This window comes from Coptis chinensis, chromosome 8 (genome assembly GCF_015680905.1).
Source record: "Coptis chinensis isolate HL-2020 chromosome 8, ASM1568090v1, whole genome shotgun sequence".
NCBI lineage: Eukaryota > Viridiplantae > Streptophyta > Magnoliopsida > Ranunculales > Ranunculaceae > Coptis > Coptis chinensis.
In genome coordinates, this window is record NC_141463.1 from 15,689,086 (window position 1) to 15,706,503 (window position 17,418).

At 37.4% G+C, this 17,418-nt stretch overlaps 2 protein-coding genes across 42 annotated transcripts; one reads left to right on the top strand and one right to left on the bottom strand.

Annotated features, from left to right (window-relative positions):
- Positions 1-1,133: 1,133 nt before the first annotated feature.
- LOC147480196 (putative trehalose-phosphate phosphatase 4) lies at positions 1,134-11,629 on the bottom strand. Of its 38 annotated transcripts, XM_086576522.1 has the most exons (11): positions 10,704-11,629; positions 10,030-10,613; positions 9,361-9,807; positions 9,068-9,139; positions 8,519-8,574; positions 8,317-8,416; positions 7,442-7,993; positions 7,068-7,208; positions 6,913-6,984; positions 6,014-6,070; positions 2,981-4,595 (listed from the first exon to the last, which is right to left on the bottom strand). In XM_086576522.1, the coding sequence occupies exons 4-7, from the start codon at positions 9,083-9,085 to the stop codon at positions 7,784-7,786; spliced, it is 384 nt and encodes a 127-aa protein (XP_086432648.1). In that variant the 5' UTR covers positions 9,086-9,139; positions 9,361-9,807; positions 10,030-10,613; positions 10,704-11,629; the 3' UTR covers positions 2,981-4,595; positions 6,014-6,070; positions 6,913-6,984; positions 7,068-7,208; positions 7,442-7,783. The 38 variants fall into 38 exon arrangements, with proteins under 38 accessions (XP_086432649.1, XP_086432623.1, XP_086432646.1 ...); XM_086576497.1 differs by lacking the exons at positions 2,981-4,595; positions 9,361-9,807; positions 10,704-11,629 and adding an exon at positions 2,380-2,516 and having other exon boundaries at positions 10,030-10,461; XM_086576521.1 differs by lacking the exons at positions 9,361-9,807; positions 10,704-11,629 and having other exon boundaries at positions 7,442-7,712; positions 8,317-8,398; positions 8,546-8,574; positions 10,030-10,461.
- Positions 1,617-5,451, top strand: LOC147480197 (uncharacterized). Of its 4 annotated transcripts, none has more exons than XM_086576528.1 (4): positions 1,617-2,265; positions 2,375-2,461; positions 2,585-2,748; positions 5,081-5,451. In XM_086576528.1, exons 1-4 carry the CDS (start codon positions 2,251-2,253, stop codon positions 5,208-5,210), a joined length of 396 nt encoding a protein of 131 aa, XP_086432654.1. In that variant the 5' UTR covers positions 1,617-2,250; the 3' UTR covers positions 5,211-5,451. The 4 variants fall into 4 exon arrangements, 2 of the variants coding, with proteins under 2 accessions (XP_086432654.1, XP_086432655.1); XM_086576529.1 differs by having other exon boundaries at positions 2,591-2,748; XR_015204012.1 differs by lacking the exon at positions 5,081-5,451 and having other exon boundaries at positions 1,617-2,077; positions 2,585-4,194.
- Positions 11,630-17,418: the final 5,789 nt, after the last annotated feature.

The following is a 17,418-nucleotide window of genomic DNA, read 5'->3' on the forward strand; positions in this document are numbered from 1 at the left end:
CATATAGTTTTTTGGCAACATCCATATAGTTATGTTGGTGAAGAATTGAAGATTCCGACATAGGTTATGAAATTAAGATTCTGCTACCTTGAATTCCTAACTCCCCCGATTATCATAGAGATTATGATATGAAAGATTGCAACACATCCATGTCGATTATGGTCATGTTCTTTGGAGAATTGACCGATTTCCTTGATTATGACACTATGCCTCTATGGTATTAAGATGAGTTCACAATACCCGAAGTTAGTTTGAGCTGTGGGGCGGTTTATAGAATTCACTCTTTTCCTACTCAAAATCAACGTCTGTGTTTTTTTATCACCGCTTCCACGAGCGATTGCCATTTTACTCTATGATCGCTTGTATGATATTGTTAAATCCAATGTACCCTCCAAAATTCTGCTTGAGTGGTGGTTTTCGTGGCTTCACGAAATTCAGGTGTTCTCGGTGTAGGAAGGTGATTTGATGTTAACTGAACGTGTTTGGGAAGCAAATGTGAAATCTTTTGCTAACCAAATGAAGTCTGCTTTCACCGCAGATCAAGTTTTGTCAAAGAAATATTTCTTGCATGATACCCAAAACTCTTTTCTATGATAGACATTCTCCGGAAAGAATTTTGCAAATCTAGCGGGCATACCGATGGTAAATTATGGCCCATCATCCGGACCGAGATCGGTCGATGGTTTCCAAAGTGTCAATTGAGCACAATTGCACTTCATTGAACTTTTGAACAGTGAGAATCCATTCAAAAAGAAAAAAATGCTAAGCTGAAATGCCAAAACACATTGTGCTAGGGAACACACAAAAAATAGGTTGAATGATTTAGAAGTTTGGTCTTGTTCTCTAACCAAGGTATTGACATATCTATGTCAAAGAACACTATTCTAATTAGAAACTTGAAAGAAAAAAAAAAAACATCTTTCGCATGGACTTGCTGGCCTGTTTACAACACACCCTCTCTTAATATTAAAGCAGGTTCCTCCAATACTTAACATTCAATGTCCGGTTTGTATAGCCACACCTACACTCAACATCATTGCTTAGAATCGAAGTTAGAAACCAAACCAATAATCTTAGGAATTTGGTCCGACCTTTTTGTTCCTTCTCGGTCGACCAACATACCCATTTGAATTTTCACATCCCACCTTTGAACAAATAATTGAAATAAGGCCTTTCTCTCCGTTTCTTTGGTCCTCTCATTTAATGGTACACTACCACGGGGGACTCGTAATTCAGGTTTAGAAAACTTATGTCTTTGGGGATAGCTTAGCACAAAGTGATTCCGCAAAAGATTAAAAGTCATAATGGCGGAGAATAAAATTCAGCCATAGGGTGAAATATTTGCAATCGTGTGCCTCAACTTAATTGAAAATGTAGTTTCTTAGTTTTGGAACTACATTTCTAAGAAATGTAGTCGGATGATAAACTATGGTTCATTTTCATTTGGAGGATAAGTTTGACATGCTTCCTATGTGCAAATTGAACGAATTGCGATAAATCGTGTTCAATAAAAGAACCTAACTAAAGTGATAGATGGCTGAAAATTCAGGCTAACCGAGTAATAAAAGTTTGCCCCGGTTGGATATATTAGAATATCAATTTTGCAAATGTTTTTTTTTAATGTGAACATAGCTTAGTACTGCTATTAGAATTCCTTACATTTGTGCTTGATGATTTTAATTAATTGTGAATGTGGTTTGTAGTATTATTAATTTATTATTATATAAAGAAATTCTAACATAGCAATGATAAGTTATGCTAACTGAAGTCATCAGCTTATGGTGTGCCCTAAAGAACAGGTTTAGAATGTGTTTGTTTGTTTGTAAGTATTTCCAGCTAAATTTAGCTATAACAGTGGATGATGTTTAACTGGAATAGGGATTTTGCCAAGGAATTGGTAGGCATATCCCTCCCAAAAGAAGCAAATAGCAGTAAATAACTAAATTATCTCTTTACATATGTAGCCCAATGCCCAATGATAGTTCTAATATTTCTCTGAATAAATGTAGAAATTAAGATTTATCTATCCAGCAAAAGTGCACGTTACATTTCGTGAAATCTTGCACTTGTAAATTAGGTAGGATGTTAGTTGGTTCTTGGTAAGTATTAGTCGAGAAATGTTGAACTATGCTGTTCTTTTCTATCTCTAGATAATAGTGTTATATATCTATCTAATGTTGATAAATAGTCATTCGGCAAGAAATAGTACGCATTCGTTTCTAATGTTTAACTTTTTTCGTGCTAAGACCAATGACCTCGTTCAAAGTATGATTTACTGTAACTATATATACGTTGGGACTTATATTGTATATTATTTGAAGAACTTTAGTGGACGTATAGTAGTAGCTTATCGTACATCTCTTTGAACTAACAGGCATGCTTTGCTGGAGCATCCACTCGGCCAGCCTCTTTCACTTCACCTGACTCCTCTGCTCCAGCTCCTTATCACTGTGGAAGCCAGGTGGTTATCTCTGATACTCGGATGTTACACGGTTGTTTTGGTAGATCACATTTCTCTGTATAGCCAGGTGGTTAAAAGTGCCACTATACGTTATAGTTAAATCACATTTCTCTGTATATATAGCTGCAGACTGCACCATCAATACGTACACGGACAGAAAGAAAAGTTCTCACTGATTCAATTAATGATCTCAAGGGAAGTTCAGGAAATTCAAAAATGGTTGACATGAAATGTGGAGAGAGTGAATTGGTGGCTTTAGGTCTCAAAACTGGTAGCATATCACAATGGTAAGTCGGTAAGTTTAAGCTAAATTACACTTTATATGTTCGTTGCGAAGTGGCAGTAAGACTTTCAAACATATCCGCATAACTAACTTTTTGATAAGAGCTATGAGGTGTTCTCCTGCTAAAAATAAAATGTTAATATCCTCACCTTTAGATTAGATGTACGAAATACATGTCAAACTAAACATAGTGATTAAACACATTGCATTAGATTAATTGCTTTGGGACTGTATACTAACCAAGCTTATTTTCATTACTAAATATATATCAAAGACTACATACCCACATTTTGTATCACGTCACATGAACATTACTTATATTAACAACTTGCAAATGTGATACCTGCGGGCTGAAGCTAAAAAAAGTCATTAAAGGAGAAACTGATGCTGTGTAGTACTGTTTTGCGCAATGCCCTCGCACCAGAACGCTAAAAAAATTAATCACCCTGCTATTGAATGGTTTTTTTTTCTTCTTCTTCTTCTCGATAAACAACTATTGAATGGCTTTTAGTATTCTATTAGGATCGATATTAGATTTTTGAATACTGCCGTCTGCAAGTTTTTGTTTACATACAAATGTTGCCACAAAAGCGATGACTGCTTCACGGGTTATTTTCCCATCAACAACCTGAACTTTCCTGCCCATTTTCTGGCCATAGAGTGACTGATAATAAACTTGGTACGGAGTATTCTGATCAGGAGAAAAATATGTTAAATTTTCTAGCCATAGAGTGACTGATAATAAACTTGGTACGGAGTATTCCGATCAGGAGACCAAACAAACTCTGTGGGATTGGCAGTAACACCTTCAGTATCTGGATCTTCGGCATATGTGGTCTCTGAAATGTTTCTCAGAGTCGCATTCCCACCAATTGGATCAGAAGTTATGTACAGAGCAACATCATGATGCGCTCAGAGACATTGAGAACCAGGTGCCCATAAGCTTCAAACAAAGGACCGCCATGGTTTTAAGGGAGGTAAAATGGGTGAAGGGTGTCAGGGGGCGTATAGACCCTAAAGCCCATATAACAGTCATATTAGCAGTAAGATTCACTGGTATATCATACTTATCATTGACTGTATCCAAAGGCCATTGATACCGAATAAAGGACACACCATCCTTCCTATGTCCATACCAACTGGATTAGATCCTTCATAGATACTATCCAGGCAAAGACCCTGAGCTTTTCCATCCTTGCTTATCAAACACTCACTATACTTGGTTATATAGTAATCATCGGCAAAAGGCATCCCTTCCTCAGTAAACCCCTTGACAGCAACATCAGCATGGTACATTAGCTCAGAATCTGACCTTTTAGGATCCGCTCACCCAAATGCCATATAATATTGCGACCCTACAGCTACCTCAAGACCTATATCAATCAAATCCTCATTCAGACTCAACGTCCACCTCAACCAATAATTCATCCTTTGATCCAGGCAAAGACCCTGAGCTTTTCCATCCTTGCTTATCAAACACTCACTATACTTGGTTATATAGTAATCATCGGCAAAAGGCATCCCTTCCTCAGTAAACCCCTTGACAGCAACATCAGCATGGTACATTAGCTCGGAATCTGACTTTTTAGGATCCGCTCACCCAAATGCCATATAATATTGCGACCCTACAGCTACCTCAAGACCTATATCAATCAAATCCTCATTCAGACTCAACGTCCACCTCAACCAATAATTGACCCTTTGATATTAGATACTCCCCACCTACTATTGGACCAAGTAAACTTTAGTCCAATACAACCCAAATCAGCAAGTCTAAGGTCAATGATAAGATCTTGGAACTCTTCAATAGCTTTTAAATTCAAAACAACACCACCACATTTTTCATCGGCACTAAAAAGTAAGAATTGCATTAAAATACCCGCATAAATATTCGTTTGGTGATTGATATTAGATACTCCCCACCTACTATTGGACCAAGTAAACTTTAGTCCACATTTAGGGTGAGGGAGTAATACACATGAATAACAGAAAAGTTCTGTTTGATTTCTCTTTACTGCTCGGGAGCTACCATTTTAACCTTACAATTTACTGGAGTGGAAGATTTTGTCTTGTGTTTTGCTCATTGTTTTTGGTTTCAGACTATATCTGGAAGTGTCAGACTCACAGAAGTACAGAACCAAGTTTTTTTTTTTTTCCAGAAAATGAGATTAAGAAGTCGTGCCAAGTTAACATGGGAAACTGCACTCGTGAAGTCTACCAATAATTCTAGCACATCAATATACTTGGCATATTTATTATTCAGTAATTGTGTAATTACTTGATTAGCAAGTAAGGTTTAAATGTTGTTCTAACTTTCTAAGTTTTCTTGATAAGAGGTACAGGAGAAGCAAGCAAGCAAGCAATAGGAGGATGGATAGGGATAATGAGCAAATGCCACCAAAGGTTTGGGACATGGAACCTGCGTCAGTGTTCTGGTATGTAAATAAAAATCTGTTTGTGCTGTAAAAGTAAAATGAGTTCTGACATGATGATATTCGAAGTTATGTGTGTGAACTGTTCGAACAGAAGAAGCCAAGTAACCTAGAAAACTACGGATGGGATGCTGTACGTATAATGCAGCTGATAAACTTCATTGTAAGGCTATAATTTCATGTATTAACTGGTTAAAGTTTTCTTCTATCTATCTATTATGTGGACAATGTGCTTGTGTACGTTGCTGATCATATCCTACTACCTAACTCCTATCTTCTGTGAAATATGTTCAAAACCTCACTCACACGCCTCTTGAATCAATAAAAACAAAACAAAAAAGAGAGAGAAAATGGCCCTTTCCCTGGTTGAAGTGGGACACTACAAACGTAGCTGTGTGAGGTTGTCCTGAAAGAGACTTAGGCCAATTGATGTATTTTTGAAGAAAATAATAGTTCAAACAAAAATTTCAATTTGAGTCCACTATACAATATACTACTACGCCATTAATAAAACACCAATTCCAAATTCAAATGGGAGAAGCTCCTCCCTGCAGTACAGGTCTAAAAATTAAAGTTGTGTAAGTGCAACAAAATCAGCCATTGGGAGAAGCTCCTCCCTGCAGTATAGGGCTAAAAAATTAAAGTCGTGTAAGTGCAACAAAATCAGCAAAATGAGCCGGTACACTTAGGAGCCAAACTAAAGCGTACTCACATAATTAAATAACATACCTAAACATAATTAGAATAGATGGATCAGCCAATATATCTCCACTTGTAGGTACCATTTAAACCAAAATTAAATTAATGAAGCAAATATAATGATATCGATAGACGTACCTCTTGAATTGTAGGCAAGAACTCTTTAGCTGGTTGGAAGAGCATGCCCTCATTGCCCTGCCATATTACAGTCGTGTTATTGTGAGGAGAAATACTAAGCAGTCTATTCATACTAACCTCAGTAAAACAGGATTTTGTTTCAAATGTTGATATCTAAGTTCATCTTATATAACATCAAGGAACATCATTTCCTTTAGTGATTATGCATGAAACAGATCATTCAAAGCTTCATTCTTGTAGTGTAATTTAGATAGAGTTGCACCATTAGAAATGTAAATGACTAACTAACCTGTTCATCTACAACTCTAGTTTGATGCTTAGCATCACTAATGGTTAGAGATGCACTGGAGCCATAATGTCCATCCCATGGCTACCAGCGTAGTATACACTTGTTAACTTCACAAACTCATATACATGTACAAAAGGTAAACTTGATTCATAAAATGAAAAGGTTCCATACAATATGAAATATTGTTAGCTTATATGCAGGCATGCAGTGAACTGATACAATGTGCGATACAAATGACGTTTCAGTAAACAGATATATTAGGTACACTGGTACACTCATACACCATCCTATACTTCAAAGGGACGTACCCCTATTTTTTATATATGTTTGTATCACTCTGCCCATGTATTTCTTAACAAAATAGCTTTAAAAAGGAATAAAGGACCACCTTTAAACCCATCATCCTTTTGTGCTCGTGGCTGACATTAACATATCAAACTTACTATTGAGAAAATGTCGAGTCCTTGTGCAATATGTTCTCTAGGTATCCTAAAAGTCAGCAATAACCTAGTGTTCCGATCCATCTAACACAATTTAGTGTCATATGAAGCTAGTTTGCTAAGTTGCTGAATTGCCAAAACTTCTGTAAAGTAAATTAGAAGTATTGTACCTTGTCTCTAGACCTTCCACTAATTATAGCAGTTGGAAAATATCGTGCAACTTCACGAACTACCGAACGCATCTGCAATTCACTTTTTCCATTAGTAAAAGTAATAACAAAAACAAATTTGTTATTGATTGGAAAGGTTTATATAACATGCTTACAGAATCAGACATGAAAGCACGACTGGGATCTTCTACAATTGGAGAGAGGGTTCCGTCGTTATCCAAAAACACAACGACTCTTTTCCCTTTTGCTGGTGTCATCATCCAATCAAACATGCTTAATGCGGAAGGATGTCTCTTCTGCATTAGTCGCGGAATTGAATGTCAAATAACAGTCACAGTAGTTTCAACAAAGAAAACATGCACACAAAAAAAACACACACACACACACACAATTACGTTTTCAACTTTTTTATGAGTGTCCTATTTAAGGTACTTGATAGCATTTGTAGAATTAAACATACACAATAATCAAAGAAACAGCGGTATACTTTCTCAATGATACTATATTAGAGCGTAAAAGAGAAACTTACAATCCATGAAGTATAAGACGCATCTGAGGCAGTATCATGAAATGTTCCCTGTCGTTGGAATTGTGCCATTGCGAGGTAGATTTTCACTAATATTTATTCAACTTAGAGGGCTTCCCTTTCCTAGTCGTGGCCTCTATCTTCCTCTTCTCCAGACTATCTTGACCTTTTGACTTCTTATCCTTGAATAACTCCTTTTGCCCTTCCTTAACATCCCTCACTGTATCATCTTGGGTTCTGTTCTGTGTACACTACCAACATCATCAGCTTGTACCTGCATATCATAGTCTATTGCAGGGTCATAACCAATGGACTCCCACTCTGTTCCACACACTCGAATCAAGCTCATATCTTCTGGTTCATAGCTAATATGACTTTTGGGACGCCGGTATTGCAGAGGAGTCTTCCGGTGTATGCCAAATTCCACAAAATACAATGAATTTCATGATATATGCCGATAGTTTCATGAATCGCATTCAGTTCATGAAGGTGTCCAGTGGCGTACTGGTCAAAGCCTTGGGATGTTGGGCCCAAGGTCTTGGGTTTGATTCCCACCTTCATGGGAAAAGGTATATAACCGGTTATAAAATATAAGTTCGAAGTTCTAACTATCAAAATAATGTTCATGTATCGGCATTGAAATATTTAATGTCGGTACTTTTCAGTGTCACAATATTAAAGGCAGAAAAGTGTGATTCACCAAGAGAAGAAAATCCTGATGACACGGCCATCAAAATTAGAAGGGGATATGCTGAGATATCATTTTTCAAAATCTCAACAATACCCATACTTTGTTCTGTAGAGAAATTACTTCTAAAAGAAACTGACAACCACATTTTGTCCTATTCCGTAAGATTAAAGATCAACAATAAGCCTACCTGTCCGATATTCGAAATATTGCTTCCACCAGCTCCAAGAACAGAGCTTATTGTACTGTTAGGAATTCTAATCTGCATGGAGCTGCTAATATTTGGAAACCTGGATAAAAGAAAGAGAGAGATGAGAACAACTTATCAGAAGATAGAAAATTGAATTTTCTGAGGATAGAAGGTTTGTGTAAAGAAACTGAAATGGCTATACCTAGAAGGAGTTGGCTGAGCAGGGTACCTAGGAGCTTGATATTCACGTCCGCCGCCCTTCAAGATGGAAATTATATGTTAGTTAAAAGAAACATGATTTGAAGACCCTTCAACATGCTTAACTCTATGCTTATCATTCACAACACCATCACAGCCTCTGGTATAAACATCTTTTGGATATTTTGTCAGTGGAACTGCAAATAACTTGAATCTAACCAATGATTGTATGTAAATAGTTTTGTGAGTTAATAGAAAAGTTGTGTGGTAACTAACAGAAAAACAGTTATTTATTGGTTCATAAATAATTACACCATTTTGTGGTCACACGATATTAATTCAATCAACCCTACAATCTGTATTTAGAGAAGACTACTGATACCATGAAGCTGAAAGCATTGTAACTTTATAAACGTAGATTGAACTTAGTTTAAAATCAAGAGGAATCACACTTCTGCACTACAGTAAATTGTATACTTAGTACAATAATGGTTGCATTTTCGATGGAAGAACAATTCGACATTTCTAACTGCTAGTTAAAGTACATACATACCTTCTCATTCATGAGCATCTTATTGGCTTTCCTCAGTTGTGCTACTTCATGTTCCAGTTGGTTGGTATAGGCCTGTCATTATCACAATATACTGATGTTAAGCATGTATCTACAGCACATATATACCAGCAACCACCCCAGCACTTGACAGATTCCTGCTTCCTTATAATATTTTCTCAGTTCAGCCAAGGAAGAATCATCATCGCCAAGATACCAGTTGGAAAAGGGACCATAGCCATAAAACGACCTGTCCAGCTCCCATTCTTCAGTAATAAAATCATCACCAAACAAACCTTTCAGATACTTCGCTGAAACCGTTGCTTGTTTGGTTCAGAATGAGCAGGATTATGAATAACTCAGTAATTCCACAGATGACAAACCCACCAGCTTCCTTGCTCTTGACCTAACTGCTGACTCGCGATTCTTGATCATTCTTTTCTGCCTCCTCATGCAACAATTCCATCTTTATATCATAAAGAGTCTCCCTCTTGTTAAAGACATCATAACGCTCCTCGATACTATTGGCTTAAAAAGTTTGGCCTCTCCCTCACATGCTCAACTGCCATCAATTCACACACCCAATGAAATCAGGCATGTCATCTTAATTATATCTACTTGGACCCAAGAACCTCTTTTGGCAGCTTCATACCAGTACCAAGAGGTGCGTCTTTTTGTGTAGAACAACAATTCCATCTTTATATCATAAAGAACAAAATAATGTGCAAAGGTGATGAAGAACTCTGAAATACAACAGGTCTCAGTGCCAAAACCATTGAACTTAATTATAATGGTTTTTTAGATGTGCAGACGTAGGATGATTTCTCATGTATAATGAATGCATTCGGAATACAACGGTTCAGGCAGGCATTGATATATGAGCCTCAATTATGCTTCATCTGGCTTGACTAAATATGAAATAAAAAGTTGTCAAAATTTGGGTAGATACAGCAGAAAAAGAATACCTCTCCTTTAAGATCAGGATTGATGGGATTAGTCAAGAGAACAGCTTCAGGATACGCAAGTGGTTCACTACGCCCTGGTAACCGGTCATCTGGCATGGGCATTATTCTCTGCCTGTTATCTGCCATGGCCATGTAATGGAACCTATCCATTTTAAACAATACTACAATTTCATCATATCAATTCACACACCCAATGACCACCAACTGCAGAAGAACTACTCGATGACCTCTTCTTCCTTTGCTCTTCATACTCAGGATCATCAGTAGGCAACTCAAACCTACAAAGAGGGCAAGTATTCCTCGACCCCAACCAAGTATCAATACAATCTCCATGATACCCATGCCCACACAGCATTTCTTTCTTAGCCTTCTCCCCAACTGGCACACCTTCTTTACATATAGAACACATCAACCCCTCTTCCTCAAATGCAATCACCATTCTTTCTTTAGCGAAACCGCTGACTTGGACGCAGGTGGAACTCCTTTTCTAGCTCCATCAAGCTCAGCTAAATTCTGCAACAACTGTTCATATCCAGCTGCATCCACATAATCCTCAGGATTTCCAACATACCCATCCTCAAATCCTAAAATTCAGAAAAAGAAACAAAGTTAATATTAGAATTAATTAATTAGAACTTGACATTGCTTCAGACATATTCAGTGTATAAACTTACCAAGTTGTGGACCATTGGTAAGAACCCATTCAGAAGCTTGATAGTAATCAGCATACAATATTGCCACATTAGGGTACTCTAACCTTAACTGTTGCAAGGCATTTTGTAGATACTGATTGTGATACCTAGCAAAAGTGTTAAGACAGTTGAATCGTTGTTTTTAAAGAGCATAAATAGGTGAGCATCCAATTGACCGAGAGTCCGAGACGACCGCAGGTAAGAGAGAAAAGGGCAATACCAGTTATAAGGCACAGGAACTTTTTTCACCTTCAATAATGCTTTCATGCTTTCATACTTTCGCAAAGTCATTAAGAACACTTCAGAGGAGGATATTCTGAGAAAGGCGTCATCTTTTCAGAGGAGGATATTCTGAGAAAGGCGTCATCATACTTTCGCAAAGTCATTAAGAACACTTCAGAGGAGGATATTCTGAGAAAGGCGTCATCTTTTCAAAGGAGGATATTCTGAGAAAGGCGTCATCTTGAGAGAGTTTGAATTAATGTTTCTAGTGTTTCTGGACTTGAAGATGAAGGTGGTGGAAAGGCGTCAATCCTTTCAGAGGAGGATATTCTGAGAAAGGCGTCATCTTGAGAGAGTTTGAATTAATGTTTCTAGTGTTTCTGGACTTGAAGATGAAGGTGGTGGAGATATCTCTTCCCTGAAAGTTGCATTCTTCTTCATCACTTGATCTTTGTGGTAGCTTCTCATAAGAAATTATTGTCTGTTCTTCAGAGTTCAATTATTTTGGAAGAAGAATAAGAGAGAGAGTTTGAAAGTATAGAAATAGGTTTTTAACTATTTTGGGCTACGAACAATTGAAAAAGAGCGTAGAATTCATTTTTTTAGATAAAATCTGATGTGTCAGTGTGAGAGAAAAAAGGGGGGCTGACGTGGGTCACTGGGAGCATTCTCAACTACTGAGTATTAATGGTCTTTGATAGATGTATGTTTGAGAATAATTTGTTCACTCATAAGCAGAGACACTCACTCATGCTATTATTGATAGCATGTCTAATTACTATGAGTCTATGACCATAAATTGATGATTTCACTTCCACTCGTTGACTTGGTAACCACTTTGAAGACAACACAATCTAGGGCTATGGGCAACCACCTGCCTTCTTCATAGCATGGATGCCACTTAAAAATAATACTATTAATTAATATTAATATTATTTGTGGTGCTAGTTAGTTTCAATGTGTTTTTTCTCTTTTGATATTGATGTTCATGTCATGGCATGTCATGTGGCATTGAGAAACCACCGATCACTCGGATACAGTCGATTTTCCTGGAGTTTAACAGGGAATATGCAACCTTCTTCATAGCGTGGATGCCACTTTAAAAACATTAATTTTCTAATAAGTCCAATTGTGGTACTACTTAATTGAGTTGTTATATTGATGTTCATGCCTTGGCATTAAGAAACAACTTAATTGATGAATATTCAAGTTATAGGCCGGATTCCTTATGAGCGTGCTTCTAAAGAGCAATAGTGGATATACCATGAATTCATTATTTTATGATCTGTACTTTGAGCGTTGAGGATCGGGAAAAAAGCAGTTTTACCCTCAACTTGACACACATTATTAGTGGTGACCCTGAAGTTTAGTTTAGGCAGTTTAACCTTGTACTTGTAATACGCAAGCAGCTCCGATTGGGACTCAAAATTCCGGCACCAGAATGTCGACGTGTCAAATTCTTTTCCTATGTGGCATCTATCATTTTTACATGTGTAAAATCCGTAAAATCCACGTCATCTCTCCCATCCAAAAAAATTTAATGGCATTTTTGCCCTCACATGATGTCTCAGATGTCTTCTTTTTATATCTAAGGGAATGATCCAACGGTCAAATGGCAACCATCTAAAAAATATGGGTCATCTATCCGACGGCCATTGTTCTTCAAGCATCATCTTCCTCAACCATCATCAACACCCATAACCGGCCGCCGCCGCCACCACCTCCAACAACCCAATTTGGTCAAACAATAGAACCCTTATATTGGTTTTGCTTTAGTACCCTTATATTGGTTTTGCTGAATTATTATATTAAATATTGATTACAGGACAACAACAGAATCTCTACTTCTCTAGTTTTCAGTCCCACTTCAGAGAAACAGTATTGGAGTAATCTTCGTAATCGTGTCGATACCCTTCTTGAAAACCGCAAGCTCGATCTACAAGCTCCATCTGTGAGAATATTTCTTCAAGTTCAGTTTTTTATAATTTTGTTTGGTGGTTTTTGTTTTGTGGGTTTTATAGGAGAATGGAGGATTGGGGAAGAGGAAAAGGTTGAGGAAAGAAGATTGCTTGTTTTTGCTTAGAGGGTTTGATTCGATTCTCAACAATGTTGTTGTTCCTAAAAAATTCTCGACGTGTGCATGCTGAAAACAAAATATACGATCGAGCTTCTAGGATGTAGCAGGAACAGCTCTTCGGCGACCTGATTTGGCTTGACCACTTGATCTCTAATGTCGAAAGGATGCTAGCATTGCTCTTGTTGATGCTAGCATAGTAGGAGGTGGTGGTGGCGGCCGGTTATGGGTGTTGACGATGGTTATGGGTGTTGATGATGCTTGAAGAACAATGGCCGTCGGATAGATGAACCATGTTTTTTAGATGATTGTCGATTTACCCGACCAAAACCTACTGTTGGTCGGTTTACCCGATTATAACCGACCCAACTCCAAATTCTTATAACCTCTCTGTGATCAAATTCCGATTATAACAGAAGTTATTGAACTAAAAAAGATAAAAGCAAATTATGTCGTTTCTTTCTCCACTTGGGTTAAACCGTGGTTAGATGGAAGGAGGAGGAAAACAACGAGGACCAGTCTTGAAATTGGAGGTGGTAAAAGGTCCAAGAAAAGGAGCAACCTTATTACGTGACCCCAGTTTTTCTTCCAAGAGGATTCGAATTGGTAGAGTACGGAAAAACAGTTTGAAAATCAAGGAGGAAGGAGTATCTGAGTTTATTAATTGAGTTTGATGATAAGTCTCGGAAATGGGTTATTTGTGATTTGTGCTCCACAAATGGCACACTTTTGAATCATTGTTTGATTCATCCGAAAAAGTGGATGAGTCTTAGAGATGGGGATTTGATTAGAATTGGTGAAGTCACTTCAATCGTTGTCATTCTTCAAGTGGAATCTGAAGAGAAGAAACAAGACTGTGTATACTTCAACGCCTTTAAATACTCAAACCTTTTATTGTAGTGAATTGGAGTCGGCAAGGTGGGCATCTTAGATGAGGCGGTATGCCTTTAAGTAGTGAAAATTTGGAGAGGATGGAGATGGAACAAGACAATGTGGATGGGTCTATTGTGGAGAGATGACGAGGTGGTAAGCATACTGAGAATTTGGTGAAGATGGGGATGAAACAAGGCAATGTGGGTACTATTGCGGAGTGTCAGATTTTGCCAAGGGGACGTCTAAGACAGGGTGGTGTGCCTTTAAGTAGTGAATATTTGGGGTCTGTTTCAGTTGTTGATTTGGAGACTAAGATAGTTGGGGGTGATAAGGAAGAAGGATTGAGTCATCCTAGTAGTTGTGATTATTTACAAGGTCACTTTTTCAGTAGCTTTCCAACCTTTGCTGACGACAACTTCACTGTGAAGTATACGTTTGACACTTGAGAGATCCATATCTAAATACACTATTACTACAAAGAAAAAAGGATACAGACCTTGCATGAGGATTGAGGAAGTTAGTCTCTACAAGGAAGTAGATATACAACTTCAAGTCGATAGAAGAGAATCATATAGGTGTACCCTCTTCTGCTGGACATCAGGACATGCAAAAGTGAACTCCGATTGAGCAAAGATTCGGTTAGGGATAGGACTATAGGAGCTACAAATTTGCAGTGTTATGGCTAATGCCATTAAACCAACTATTTCTTATGTGAATGCTGCATCAAAGCAGTGAAGAAAAAAAGCATCTGTGACAGTCCAGTCCTAGAATAGATTTAAGCATCTGAGTCTCAAATATTAACCATTTCACAACACAACATTTTTTTCCAATAATAACAGCACACAATACATGATAATATGGTAAGAGCCTAAGAGGATTCCAACGGCATAAATATATACAGTAAGCAAAACAGATAGTATACCAACACCATAATACTGAAGAAGTTTAAATAGCTACAACAACTTAAGCCCAACTTCAAAACAAGCCTGACAATCAAGAGTCCTTACAGGGATGTTCTTAGAATTTTCAAGGTCAACTTTCTCACTAGAGGCAACACTACAAGTCCATCCTGGTTCACATCCAGATTTCCATGATGTGAAATTACAATTCTGATTAAGCTCCATCGTACTCTTTGAACCCCCTCCGAAAAAATTCCCGAAGTAGAACTTAATTTCCGCTGCTGTACAGATCGTTGTGTAAGATCAGCTGATTCATAAACCACGCACAAAACAATATATGAGATCATAGTACAAAATATCAGGATATGGCAAAATATCGACTCCTGATTTATGGATATATGTCGTGGATATATCTCCCTCTGTGTGGATATATTACATTATGATATCTACAAATATCGTGGATATATCGAGATATATCGACAAATATTGCAAAATATCACTTAACTGTGTGTGGGTATTGCTAACTGCAAATATCATGGATATATTACGATATATTGTGATATATCGACAAATATCGCAAAAATATCCACAAATCATCTATATTTTCTTTGAATGTGGTCATACTTTTAATATTTTCTTTGTACATATTTAGAATGATTATATGTTGTTATAAAGTCATATTCGAAATTTCAAATATTTAAAAAGTCACACAAATTACTACACTGGTTGTAACGCCTCAGAGGATTAAAGAAATATTACAAGGCGTTAATAGGACTATGTTCAATTTTAATTAATTAAAATCAATGATAAATCATCATTTTTATTTTATAAAATCCAGCAGAATCTCCTCAGTATTTTCGACATTTAAAACACGTAAATCCTGTCATAACCTGAAAATCAAAATAATACAATTCTCATTGATTCAACATTTCCAAGATATGTATATATATATTCCACTTTATCAACAATATATATATATATATACTCCACTTCCAAGATATTCAACAAACATATTAAATATCCACTTCCATAACAAAATACATGAAATAAAATAAATAAAAGTTACACAAAATGAAATTACAGTACATGAGATACAACAAATTACTACTCTGGTAACATTCTGGACTCACAAAATGAAATGACGGTCAAGGACTTGGGAAATAACGCCTTAAAATGACAAAGTTAACATATTTTCGCCCCGAGGAGAAAGTAAAGCTGCGCAGGAGATTCACTAGCCTCCCCTGTGATTCTTTTGGTTGTTCTAATCCTTGAGGAAAATGATCACCAACAAAAAGCAAAATAGCAGAGACGCACAAAATTAATAATGGATACAAAGGGCTTTCTTCCCATTCATTTATCAGGAAAAAAGAGTTACAGCCTCAATAGCACATCATTTGGGTGCTATACTATAGTTTAAATTACAACAAATTACTGGCTCCTTGAGATACAAAATTTAGTTGGTCTCCAATTGCTTGTCCGCCAGATGGCTCATATCCATAACCATCAAACGACTTGTCATCTCGGACCACGTTCACTGTATCTGGTGCTTTAATGCCAACCATTGGTGATGTCCACTGGACCGGCATTGAAGCGTTTCAGTTGGAACCTTCTTGGTTCAGGCTCATAATAGTGCGATTCTGTGGAGAGGTTGCTGCAAGTCTCTTGTTGACTGAAGTGACTGTTGTCTGGGAGAGGGACGATGACAGCGGTTGTTGCTGATTCTTCTGAATTGGAGACTTAGGTCGGAGGCCCTCTATATCAGGTGTTGTCATCAGCACTAGATGAGGTGCTTTGGGTGGTGGATTCCGTCCTCCTCCTCCTTGCCAAACTTTCCCATCCTTGTCACAAAAGTTCCTGATATAACCCTGCATTTTTTGAGGGAAAACCCTTTTCAAGTCAGACACAAGATACAAGTACAACCAAAACGATTTAGCAAATCAGATTTTGACTCCCTAGGATTAACATGCAATTGATCTTGTGTCATGCCCTTTCCAAGTCAGACACAAGATACAAGTACAACCAAAAAGATTTAGCAAATCAGATTTTGACTCCCTAGGATTAAACATGCAATTGATCTTGTGTCATGCTCTTCGGAGGAAAGATAGGTGGGTTCGTTAGATACTTTACCTCTGCATTAAAGTTTGAAGAAGATAATCCTTTTCCTACAGTCAGCCAACCAGACCGAATGTTATGATCTTCACCAAACAGCTCAAGTCTCCTGCGCCCAAGGGAGAAATGCTCAATAATCCGATACATATCTTCCGGTTTTTTACTTGAACCTGCCATTCAATTGGTTACAAAATTCTGCACCATGCTCAGCAGCAATATAAGCAGAATATTGATACACAATGGAGTGAAATATAAAACATATATAACTTGAAGCAATGTTCCTACATTACAGATAAGAGACTTTCGAAAAGTAATAAATGAGTCGTCTTGAAGAGTGATAACAACACTTCTATGTGTGGAAGCCAATAATGACAAATGTCAAAAACCATAAGAGAAGATATAACCAACCTTTGAATGCTGAAACAAAGTGTGAGAATCATGCCGCAGACCAGGAGCTGCATTAGATTTGTTCGTATTCACCCAACATATATCCTCACACCTCCGGAATCCCCACTGCATA